At 39.3% G+C, this 13,361-nt stretch overlaps 1 protein-coding gene across 5 annotated transcripts in view; it reads left to right on the top strand.

Annotated features, from left to right (window-relative positions):
- Positions 1–13,361, top strand: part of Grm8 (glutamate metabotropic receptor 8) — a 764,803-nt gene that overhangs the window by 339,688 nt on the left and 411,754 nt on the right. For all 5 annotated transcript variants that reach the window (XM_051175782.1, XM_051175781.1, XM_051175780.1 and 2 more), the window contains exons 4-6: positions 8,944–9,079; positions 9,882–10,036; positions 11,029–11,166. In XM_051175782.1, coding sequence (XP_051031739.1) covers positions 8,944–9,079; positions 9,882–10,036; positions 11,029–11,166 — 429 coding nt within the window. The remainder of the gene's footprint in view (positions 1–8,943; positions 9,080–9,881; positions 10,037–11,028; positions 11,167–13,361) is intronic.

Genomic DNA, 13,361 nt, shown 5'->3' with positions numbered 1-13,361 from the left:
ATTATTATTCACATGCACACGCACGCACACACACACACACACACACACACACACACACACACACACACACAGAGAGAGTCCATATAATGTTGCTCCTATGTATATGTGTTTGAGGCTGATCTCTTGGGTTTAGATCACCTCCAGGGGCTCATTCTTGGAGCCATTCATGGCCTTATTATAGGGGTGGTGCCAGTTGAGATTTCTCTGAATTTTTATATGAGTGTATATGTAACCTGGAGTAACCCATTTACATCTTATGACAGTAAGTGACAGTAAACTCATCCAGTATACTTTGGTTGAGTCTTAGGAGCCCTTTTCTCCATCTTTGCTCTGGCTCAATGAAAATACAGGAACCAAAAAAAGGAGCTTTTCTCTCTGATGCTCAGCTCCTACTTGGTTTAATGATCTTCGGCTGATGTGGTAGATTGTCACACTACTTTTCCAACAGCTGTATTGTTTTCTCAGAATCTGAGTCCTTAACCTGAACTAGTTACTGTACATTGGAGGCCCTCAATGCATAAAGTGAGCTGTCTCATCCTTTTCACAGCTCCAGGGTTGGACTCTACTGTGATGGTTGGGTGGTCTGAGCCGTCAGATAGAAGAAGCCTCAGCTCTCCTGCCACAAACATACCTGAAGCTCAGCGTGTTTATTACATAAAACTGAATAGAGAGGTGGGGTTAGTGCATACAGCAGAACATGCAGGGTTCATATACTCTGTCACCTAGTATTAGGTCAACTTGACACAAGCTAGAGCCATCTGGAAAAAGGGAACTTCAGTTGAGAAAATGCCTTCATAAGATAGGGCTATAGAATATATTCTTCTTAACTGATGATTGATTGGAGGCAGGTGTGGTGCAGCCCATTGTGTGTAGTGCCATTCCTAGGCTGATGGTCCTGGGTTCTATAAGAAAGGAGGCTGAGAAAGCCATGGGGAGCAAGCCAGTAAGCAGCACGCCTCCATGGCCTCTGCACCAGCTTCTACCCTCCTCTCCCCTTCATTCCCCTCTCCTCCCCGCCCTTCCTCCCTGCTCCTGCTTTCTTCTCCTGAAATATACCCATTCTGTTCCTTGGTATAGGCAAGTGAGCAAATGCCATTTTTCTCAGAACTTTTATGGTAGCAATGATGGATGGTAGGAAAATAAGATCTGTTAAAAACTCTGTGTTTTAGATCTGAACATCAGACATCCTCTTGATGTGGATGATGGTACTTGACTGTTTGATGAAGAGGAGTATTGAAAGTGCTAATGTGCTCCACTTTCAAGAACTCTAACCTTCTTATTGGGCTTTTCCAATGTCCTTGGATGATGTTATGACCGCCTCATCAAGGTCACACAAGACCCACTCTCAAGTTTGCAGACAGCAGTTTCATTTTCTTTCACATACCACTTTGTCTCTGTACTACTTAATCAATGCAGACAGAACTTCCATATCCCAGGCTCAAGATAGCTGGACCACTCATCCATGAGTCCCAGCTTCTTTGATAAGTAATACCCATAGCATTGCTTACAAGTCTGTTCTTGTAACAATACAACAAATTATAGTGCCACCCTACAGATGACTGAACCACATCCTAGGTAGCTTTCTAGTCCACAATATCCCAGTACAAACAACTTGGGGAGGCAGAGTCTATTTCAGTGGTAAGGTCCTCTGCATTACTATCATCCCTATTATTTTATTTTTACTTCTATTATTGAGCCCCATTTTGACCATGTATTTACATGTTATCCAATCATTTCTTGGCCTAGGAGACGGGCTTATGAAAGCAGAACTGTCTCTATCTATTTCCCTATCTTAAAACTGTCAATCACAGACCTTAGATGTATTCATCTAATGCCTTTCCATTGAAATTTCTATGCACTAAGCAAGGTGTAGGTATAGGGATTATTGTGATGAGTGGAAGGGGCAGAATTCAGTGGTTGTAGTATTCTACTGGAAGGAGAGAGAAATAAAAACATAAGCATTATAATCACTTTAGTGGTTACAGTACAAAAAAATGAGATAGGAGACAACGGGCCCAGGAAAGTCTTCCGAGGATGCACATTTTCAGAAATGATTGGGAAGTACTGAGGATAGAATGACTATATATAAAGTTTAAGTCAGTTCTAAAAGCTTTCAGAGTTCTAACTATTCTAATTAAGGTCTTAATACTCAATAGAAGTGCTGTTTTTGTGCAGCTGTCAATCAGATTTAACAGGAATAACCTGCTGGGTTTTTAAAATGAGTCTTTAAGTTTGCTTTATCGTACTCATCTGTGATCCTCAGCCACCAAACCATTATGCTACAGGTATAGTCAATCAAGGATGGACACGGTGAGGGGATAGTCTACACTTCTGTTGTTTGGCTGTGAGCTGGCACTTCAGTTTTCAGCAGTCAACTGATGCCCTTGCTTCTGTTTCAGTGTCAAGAAAGTAGTGATAGTAACACCCTTGGGGCGCTGCTGTTGGGTGTGGTGATGGAATCACAGAGCGAATGAGATGGAAAGGAATGATGACTAACAGTGTGCTTGCACAGTGTGCGATCTGTAATGAAACACGGAAAAATTACACAAGTGGAAACAAGCCAGTCAAGGGATGCTGGACAAATAATTATCGATTCCTGTGTAATGCTTTTTTATTGGGGAGGGCTGTATGCCACCCTTGAGGCTCTGGGTGCTGTGGGAAAGGAAAGTTAGTACCCTTGGAATCATGTTCTGTCAGTAACTCCCCAGAGTGAGATATCAGAGCATAGATTCCCTGAAGACAATTGCCATTTCTTCCTCCTAGGCGCTTAAACTGAGGCAGTTTATTTTGGAAGTAAAAATACGTTATTTAGTGTTATGCGGGGAATGAATGTTTCTTTTGCATTAGGACTGAATATTTGGCTGAATTTCACTTTATTTTTAAATAAATTCCAACTTTTCAAATGATTGATTTTAATATGAAATCAGTGGATCATCTGGGACCATGGCTTGTTTGCCATTTATTTCTGTGTTTTGATGGATTTCCTGTGCTATCTTTCGTTGTTCTCCAGTGTTACACTCTTGTCTGCTCTCAGATGCACACCTTGTCTCTCAGCTAACTGATGAAATTGCTGAGTACAGGCAATCTTTGAATGCCTATATGGCTCCTGCAATAGAGCAGGCCACAGCTTATGAATGGATTAACTGTCTATCTTTTTGAATGATGTGGAAGCAGAAAGTGTGAATGAGTTTCAAGGCGAAAGAAGATATTCTAATCTTCTAATGCAAATCACTGGAGAAGCAGTCACTGTATGACTTAATAAAATATCAGCATGTCGTGTCCAGTGGATTTTCTCCAAAGGAATGGGTCCGGCTGAAATAGATTAAGTATGTAGCCGCCACAGAACAAATTGGCCAGACTGACAAGTTTAAAGGGAGGGGAAGTAATTTGAAAGAAAGTGAAGTTGTTATATCCTTTGTTAAAACGCACCCTACTGATACCAGAAGTTTATAAATAAAAACATCTACCAGGTCCTCAATGAATAAGTCAGCCTCTGAGTTCAGACTAAGCTGTACGTGAAGAATGATTCACCTGAAATAATTATAATGAAAAAATTCCAGCTGCCACTTCTTCTGACTCTGGAGTTAGTCTCAGAGTGATGCCCCGCCCGGGATATAGCAGGTTTAATGCTTAACTGGTACTTAACTCATCATGGTAATTTAATTAAAAAGGCAACCGTGATCTGAAACATCCATTGTTCCTCTATGAGTTGTCAGTTTCATGTTGCACTTTGGCAGTTACCTTATGTTATCATTCAGCCATTGTTGATTTTTTAAAGAAATTATAGTTCTCAGCATTCTTCCAGCCTTGATTCCAAAATTTTTCTTCAAGTCGTGATCATTGTTCCCAGCCTCTCATTGGATCCCTATCCAGAGCATGTGATTTGGTCGGATCTCCCTTACCTTCCTTCTTTCTGCTCATGTAAATATCAATCCTCACTCTCAACACCTGGCAGAGTGGTAGCCGCATTTCCCTTTACCTCTCCATAGCTCCAAAAACATGCTTTTTAGCCTGACGGATATTCCTACTACAGTATTCTCAAGACACCTGCCTCCAATAACCACCCTCACATACCTCTTGTATTATCTGTTTTTTTAATCATGTCTCCACAAAACTGGTCACCATGACTAAATCCACGCAAGTACACTTATTTGGCGGCTGCCTGTTGCTTCCTTATTTATGTCAAATCAACATGAAGCATCACTGATTCTAGCTGAGGACTTCCAGCAGAGCTCTGTCTGTTCTTCGTACCTCTGGTGGTATTGTCTTATTCATTGTTCTCCACCATGCATGCTGATAGATAACCTTTGCAGTGGGATTTCTGCTTCCATTCTTTACACTCACAGTCTCCCTTGACACCCGTAGTCCTCATCCATTTTCATTCATGAAATGCCATGTTCAGACAGCCAGTGTTTTCTATGGGCCATTGAGGATTTCTCTACCCCTTACATGGCTCTACCAGCTCTTTCCTGGCATTTCCTATACTGTCCTCTACATGTGTTTCATCCTTTTGAGGCCAACTAAATTATACCACTTCAGAGTAGCCATTCCTGACCACTGACTAAATACCCTTGTTCTTCTTAATAGGGCTTGTAATAATTCATACTTATAAACTTACTGTTTACATGAAGCCTGATTTACTTATATTTCTAAATTCTATGAAGGCAGAGCCCATGTCCATTTTATTGGCCATTGTATCCTCATTCCTTACACTACATATTTTTAAATATGGCATAACATTTGCTATGTAATGAATTGATCACTGTAACTCTTACTGGTATATTAGTAGCTAAGTATAGGAAGCAGCATGGCTGTGAACAGTTCTATCTCTGGAGATTATAACATAAGGTTAGTAAGTACATTTCAACTACAGAGTGATTTTTAATATTTTAAAACATATAAGAAGAAAAATCATCTGTAAATAGAGACAGTTTGACTTCTTCCTTGCCTTTTGTTGTCTTATAGCTTTAGCTAGAACTTCAGGTACGATATTGAAGAGATATGGAGAGAGAGGGCAGCCTTGTCTTGTTCCTGATTTTAGAGGAATTGGCTTAAGTTTCTCTCCATTCAGTTTGATGTTGGTAACTTTGAACAAATTGGTATAGGAGATCGATTCCTGAACATAACTCCAGGGGAACAGACACTGAGAGCAACAATTAATAAATGAGACCTCTTCAAACTTAGAAGCTTCTGTAAGGCAAAGGGCACAGTAGACAAGACCAAACGGCAGCCCATAGACAGGGAAAAGATTTTCACCAATCCTACGTATGACAAAGGGCTGGTCTCCAAAATATTCAAAGAACTCAAGAAACTAGTCAAGAAAACACCAAATAACCCTTTTAAAAATGGGGTACAGAACTGAAGAGAGAATTCTCAACAGAGGAAATCAAAAAGGCTGAAAGACACTTAAGAAAGTGCTCAACATCCTTAGCTATCAGGGAAAGCAAATCAAAACAACTTTGATGAGATACCATCTTACTCCTATAAGAATGGCTAAAATTAGAAACACCAATGACAACTTATGCTAGAGAGGATGTGGAGAAAGGGGAACACTCTTCCACTGCTGGTGGGAGTGCAAACTCGTACAGCCATTTTGGAGATCAGTATGGCGGATCCTCAGGAAAATGGGAATTAGTTTACCACAGGACCCAGCAATCCCCCTCTTAAGCATATGCCCAAATGATCCACATCCATGCAACAAAGACATCTGTTCAATTATGTTCATAGCAGCACTATTTGTAATAGCAAGAACCTGGAAGCAAATTAGATGCCCCTCAATTGAAGAATGGATAATGAAGATGTGGCACATTTACACAATGGAATACTACTCTGCAGAAAAAAAATAATGGTATCTTGAAATTCGCAGGCAAGTGGATGACACTTAAAGAAACCATCCTGAATGAGGTAACCCAGTCACAAAAAGAGGAACACAGTATGTACTCACTCATATATGGATTTTATACTTAGAGCAAAGGATCAGCAGCCTACCACCAGAGGAACTAGGATACAAGATGTATTCTAAGAGATTCATATAAAGTCCCTCACAAAAGCGAGAAGGGACAAGTCCCCTAGAGCACAGGGGAAGGGGGGGGCAGTGAATGGAGAGAGAGGTAGGAGAAAGCAAGGGGGAGGAGAGGAAAACACATGAGACTAGGAAGATTGAGTCAGGGTAGGATTAGAAGACAGGAAAGAGAGAGAGAGAGACAGAGACAGAGACAAAGAGAGATATAGAGAGAGAACATAAAAGATGGAACCAATATTGGTTTGAAGAGAAAATTGAAACCAAAGAAAGGTCTAGAGAACTACAAGACTGCCGCCCACTAACAATTTGAGCTTCCATGGAAAGGCTACCATAAATGACCTTCCTGGATAGTGAGATCAACAACTAACTTCTCCATGGAGCCCTCATCTAATACCTGTTGGAAACAGGAGCAAACACCCATACATAAACACCGAGTCAAACTAGAACTCAGATGCAGATGGAGAGGAAAAGACCAGGTTGCAGAAATACATAGAGACAGCTGACCTGAAGGAGGAGCTAACAGGCCCCCAGACTGATAGCTGGGATGCCACCATGGGAGTGACTCAGGCCCCCCTGAATATGGGTCTCAGCCAGAAGGACTGAGCAGTCTAAGGGACCTCAGACAGTAGAGCCAGGATGTATCCCTGGTGCACAAAAGGACCTTGCGAATACATCCCCCATGGAAGGCTTAACTGCCTTAATCTAGAGACAGGAGAGAAGCCCTGGTCCCTACTTCACAGGACCTGTCAGATCTACATGACCCCAACTGGATGGCATTCTCCTACATATGGAATTGGGGTGGGGGGATGGGAGGGGAGGGTGGTTAGGGTGCATGTGAGAGGACAGAGCTTGTAAAAGGGAGGGAGGAAGGGAAGAAGGCAGGAAGGGAGGGAGGGGGAGGGAACTGGGATCGACATGTCAAATAATAAATTAAATTAAAAAAAATAGGAGAAGAAGAACAATTATTATTTACTCATCCATTCCTGCTGTACACATTAGGTCTGATTACACATATTCAACCAGTTGTCTGTTGCTAGGTTCAATTTTCTTCCCTAAATGAAAGCTTATCTCTTTCTGTATTGTTAACTTTAAATGGATTTTTTTTTTTCAGGATAAACTCTAAAGTATGTAATGTCTTAGTTCAGTCACGCTGCTGTAATAGATTATAATATGCTGGTGGCTTATAAACAATGAAATTTATTCCTCACATTTCTGGAGGCTAGAAGTCTCAGATCAGAGTGCCAGAATGGATGGATTCTTCTGATGGCTCATTTCTAGGTTCAAAAAACAACTGAATATTTTACTGTATTCTCTGATGGTCTGTAGTGTAAAAGAGTTATCTGGTCTCCTCTCCAGCCCCTTTCTCTTCCCCTTTCTCTGTTTTCTTTTTACTTTCCTTCTTTCTTTCCTCCCTCTCTCCCTTCTTCCTTTCTTCCTTCCTTCCTTCCTCCCTCCCTCCTTCTCTCCATCTCTTCCCTTTCTCTTTTTTAAGAAAGAATACTAATTCAGTTCATAAAGGCTCAATCTTTGTTACCCAGTTTCTTCCCAATGACTTTGTCTCAATACCATCATACTAGAGATTGAGTTTCAATGCATGGATATTTTATATACAGTCCTTGACGATCCCAAAATGTGTTCTTGATCCTGGCCATTCTTTTCAACTTCAACTTTAATATGTTTATACTCTAGGCTCACATTAGAATAGGCTCTTTCACACCTTGTACTCTATTATGAGTCTCTCACTTTCCCTCACATAGGAGTGTGTGAGTGTGAAAGCATGTTCTTTAAAATCTGGCTTTAACAAGCTCTCATTTTCTTTCCTCTTTGTTCCCATGACATGATGTGTTTTTGTAAATCTCCAGTTTATTACATATTACATATTTACTACAGTATCTGTCTCCAGATTAGATGGTATTTTCTAGATTAGACAGACTTTGCAGGATTTAATGCATGATATATAATGGCAGCCAATAATTGTTAAGTGACTGGTTATTGTTAGTTTGGGGGAATGAAAATATCTTTGCCTACTGAAGCAGTGTCACAAATATCAACTTCATTCTCTACTGACTCAAAAAAAGTCCATTCACGATGCAGTGCAATAAAACCTAAAGCTAATTCTGTTTTCTCTGTGTTAGAATATGTTTTGTCTCTGATCCACTGCAATTAGGAAAACAAAAACAAAACTCTTTCTTCTAACCCTATCTAGTCTCGAAAGCAGAGCCTTGTCTAAATTTTCTTTGGCTTCTCATTATTTTAGAAAATGTTGAAGGAAGAGTCCTGGGTCCTTCCTTCTTTCCTTTCCCTCCCTCTGTCCCTTTGTTTTGGCTAAAATAATTTTTTTTGTAAGATGGAAGCCTATCTCAGCAAGGGCTTGAATTTTTGAGATTTGTTGGATAGCCTTGTAGACTCTTAGTCTCACAACATATTCTGCTGGAGTGTGAAGAAATGATATGAGCAGCAGAAGAAAAGTAAGTTCAAATGAGATCTAGTATGGAAAAGCAGAAAAGGGGTCTTCCTATTCCATAGTCGCCTCACATACAATATATAGTCAGATGTATTTTATCATTCACATTTAGTTTTATAATAAATAAATGCAAAGTGTCCCCTTTCCTTTCCATCCCCAGGACCTTCTCACAGGTCATAGACAGGTACTACTCTAAACCTTCAAAATCACCACCACGAAAACCAACAAAAATGTTTAGGTTTGTGGAAGGAATCCAAACCCATATTGTTGTTATTTACTTAGTACATATATTATTTTAAAAACAGACCTAATTACTTTCAATAGGCCAGAATGGCAACTAGTTTGAAAAACAATATTTTGTAGTAAATCATGTGCTTTAACAATGCAATTAACCTCATTAAGTTTAAATTAAATAAGTGCTTTCTCTGAAACGACTTATTTCCTCTGCCCCAAACAGGTGGTGTTTGCATTGCTCAATCACAGAAAATCCCGCGTGAACCACGACCTGGAGAATTTGAAAAAATTATCAAACGCCTGCTGGAAACGCCTAATGCCCGCGCAGTGATTATGTTTGCCAACGAGGATGACATCAGGTGATTACTTTCTTGCAGGATCAAGATTTATGCTATGCATCCTTTCCCCCCATCTCTTATGAACAGTGTAAAGAGCGTATGAGATTCACCAGAATTGCTGGGTTCCAGCCCTTCTCATTTCTGTGTCGGCCACGCCTACAGAGGAAAACCTGGAATCCAATGAGATGAGTTAAATCAGAATGCCGGACAGAGTGTGAGAACAGGTTAAGGATTAGTCCAATTAACACATGCTGGAGTCTCAGCTGTATTTCCTTTAGAAGAGCAGACTCAAGCAATTAGAATGATTGACTAATTGTTTAACAATGACCTACTGAGTGTTTTTAACTTCATCAAACTGGTTGTGTTGGTTTCACTTTTTGTTGGTATTGCTGAATACTTCAAACTTGGAAATTGATAAAGAAAAAAAAAAAAAAAAAAAAAAAAAAAACTTGTTTGGCTCTTGGCTCTGGAGACCTAAGAGTATGGGTCTAGCTGCTTCTGGGAAGCTTTTGAGGACTGGTTTTCTGGGCGAAAACATGGAGGGCATCATATGGCAAGTCAGAGAAGCGTCTTACTCTAGGCTTTGCTTCTCACCTCAGAAGGACATTCATGTCATCCTGAGACCCATACTCCTGACTTACTCAAACCTGATCACCCCCCCAAGAATCCCACACCAAACCATTACATATGAGTTGGAAAATTACGTTTCCATGATACATGGAGTTTGGAGGACACACTCAGTCCTCAGCACTGGTGTTATGAGGTTCTAAATTGTAGTGCTTCTCAGAAAATGGCATATATTTATTTCATTTTGTTCCTACAGGAGGATATTGGAAGCAGCAAAAAAATTAAACCAAAGTGGGCATTTTCTTTGGATTGGCTCAGATAGTTGGGGATCCAAAATAGCACCTGTCTATCAGCAAGAGGAGATCGCAGAAGGGGCCGTGACAATTTTGCCCAAAAGAGCATCAATTGATGGTAAGGATGCAATAAGGATACTTTCTTTCATTTCAGTCAAATCAAATTTCAGATGCAGGCTGGGGACATTGCTCAGTAGTCAAGCATTTGGTTAGGGTTCTTATATCTCTGGATTTAATCTGCAACACTGAAGAAAAATAACTTTGAAACATTCGAAGTTAACAATTTATAATTCGAATCTGAGTTATACTCATTGATGATTCTGAATGGAAGATACACCTCTTTTGGCACAGCAGTCATTGCCACTATGCAACAATTGAATGCTAAAAAGTATACTTTAAAGATTATTTTCCTTGTGAAAGAGCACTATTATTAAAATTAGACATTTCCATGATGCTAGTTAATATAGTTCATTTTCGTGCACTTGTGAACATTTATGAGGGTTATAGACTGTTGGAGGGAAAGAGTTTGATTAAAACACTGAATATATTATATTAATTGACCTATGGAAAAATAAATGAAACAGAAAATTGGGAGGAAACCTTAAAGATGGATAAGTTTGTTTCCCAAATATCCTCCCAATATTCTTAACAATGACCCAAATTCCTATCTTTCATATTATCCTCTGGAGTAAAGCATTGTTTCTGGATGTCTTCCCTTAAACGAAGTGGTTACCTGAGAAAACTAAAAATTTAGACTACTTAGCCATGACTCTATATGATTGTATCAGTTCTGATTGCCTTATTGAATTAGCTGAAAATAGTACAGATTGTAGTGGCTTTAGATATAGGACAGCCTGGAGTGTCAATTCATATTTGGAGAGAAAGAAAAGAATTATTTATTAATGATATATAAACATGTATATATGTAAATATATACATGCACACATATATGTGTATATATGTTATACATGTATTATATAGCAATACAACACGCACATAAATATAATATGTTATAAATATTGTTGGATGAAACACTTCTTCAAAGTTCTGGTGGTATTTTGCTTTGGTTTTGAATGAATACTGAAATCATACCTTTTTCCTCTAACATAGGATTTGATCGATATTTTAGAAGCCGAACTCTTGCCAATAATCGAAGAAATGTGTGGTTTGCAGAATTTTGGGAGGAGAATTTCGGATGCAAACTGGGATCACATGGGAAGAGAAACAGTCACATAAAGAAATGCACAGGTAGACACTCGAGTCTCCTTTGTTATATTTGTTTCCACATTACCTAAAAGAGCAAGTGTTTCTCTGTGTCTTGATAGGGAATCCTCTGTTTTCTCCTGTGTCGTATTTGCTTGGCAGGGATGAACATAAGCTCATCATTCAATAAACTGAAGCTTTCTCATTGGTTCTTATAGTCTATCAACAATCATTCAGAAAAAAATATACCATGTGGGCAACATTGGGGTATTTTTAGTTGTATTTGAATAATTTATTTTATGTATCTTCTTTGGGAAAGTACCTTAATGTGTTTATGGGTTGTAGACAGGCAGTTAAGATATGGTACTATTTTCCAGGAATTCAAACACAGTGAGAGTAATTGATCATAAGTTGCTGTAAGACAAGAGTTTTTAAACTATTATAATGTGTTCCTCCATTATACTATTGTTCTCCATCTAGTTTAACAGTTATATCCCTGGCAGCTGTGATTTCTGATGCTTTTAGTTTCTATAGCTTGTACTTAAAATAATAATCATTGAGTATCCCTCTTGAAATGCAAGAATAACACTTTTATTTGCAGATAGCATGGTTGTGTACATAGAAATAGGAGCTTTAGCAGTTACTAAGTAGTAAATTTAATAAGCTCACAATACAAGTTTAATGTAAACATTCATCTGTGATACAATTAGAAACTAACATATTGAAATTGATATTTAAAGAGTATTTGTTGTTCATAGCATGATTCAGAAAAATCCAGAATCAGGGATAATGACACTGAAAACTACAATCACTGGACATGATTTTCCCTCTTCACCTATGTTTTGAGATGTCTTACTTTCTGTCTACCTCACATCTTGTTCAAATGAAGTGGTAATATGCTAAATGTTAGCACAGACATATAATCAGAAAGAATATGAAGATGCAAAAATTGATGCAAAGAAATCTTACTTCATGCTTCCTGTGCCAAGCATGGAGGGAAGTGAGGCAAGCTTCATGTTCATAAATTTACACATGCATCTGAGGTGACAGGAATGAATTAAGTAAATATGAAAGTGAACCAATATTTCCAGATGCTGAGATAAATTTAGGAGAAAGGAAAGAAAAAAGAATATGAAAGTGAGACAAGATGGAATTGGGAGAGAGGATAGCAGTTTGTGTGGTCCAAGGGTGATTCACAGAGGGGAGGGGACACTTGAGAGGAGACCTTGCTATCCTGTGAAGATGTCAGCCATGTGAATACAGGAAAACAGCAGGTGCTAAAGCTAGACTGAGCTTATTTCCATTGTAGGAAAAAAAAAAACAACTCTTGGAAACTAGAGTGTGAGACTATGGTTAAAGAGATGGATCTCTCAGCGTTTAGCTGTGCGTGTCTGAGAGATCCATCTCTTTAACCATACTCAGCCTACCTCCTGTAATCCAGCTGCAAAGAGTGAGGAGTGAAAAGAAAAGGGGTCAAGACCAGGCTGGAGAAACTCACAGAGACAGCTGACCTGAACAAGGGGGAGCTCATGGACTGATAGCTGGGAAACCAGCATAGAACCGACCAAGACCCCCTAAACGTGGGTCTCAGTTAGAAGGCCTGGGCAGTCTAAGGGACCTCTGACAGTGGAACCAGGATGTATCCCTGGTGCATGAAAGGACTTTGGGAATACATTCCCCATGGAGGGAGGGCCTAGTCCCTACTCCAAATGACTTGACAGATTTTGATGATCCCTCCTGGATGGCATCACCCTCCCTGTGGAGTGTGTGGGGGGGTGGAAGAGGGGATCGGTGGGCATGGGAGGGAGAGGGAACTGTGATCAATATCTAAAATAAGGGGATATATATATATACACATATATATGTCTATACATATATTAAAATGAAAGATGGTGAAATTGAAAAAAAGAACTAAATATTATATATTGAAAAACATATATAATGTCAAATATATTGACCATGATGCTGTGAAGAGAAGTAGAGGATAAAAAAGTAAAATAAAAGGATTGAAAAACAAAAGAGATGGATTGCAGTGGACATGTGAACGAAGAACAAGGAATGGTCTTCAGAGTTTCCGGGGTTGAGGGTTTTGAACTTTATCCTCCTCACACTTCGGAGTGACTTGGCTTGTCACTCAGAGGAATTGCTAAGATGGTAGTTTCATGAAGATTCTTCTATCAGAAATGTAAGGAGATGGAGAGTTTAGGGAAGAAAAGGAGGGATGTCCATGAACTCGGCTG

This window comes from Phodopus roborovskii, unplaced genomic scaffold (assembly GCF_943737965.1).
Source record: "Phodopus roborovskii unplaced genomic scaffold, PHOROB, whole genome shotgun sequence".
Taxonomy (NCBI): domain Eukaryota; kingdom Metazoa; phylum Chordata; class Mammalia; order Rodentia; family Cricetidae; genus Phodopus; species Phodopus roborovskii.
This window is presented reverse-complemented; position numbering and strand designations above follow the sequence as displayed.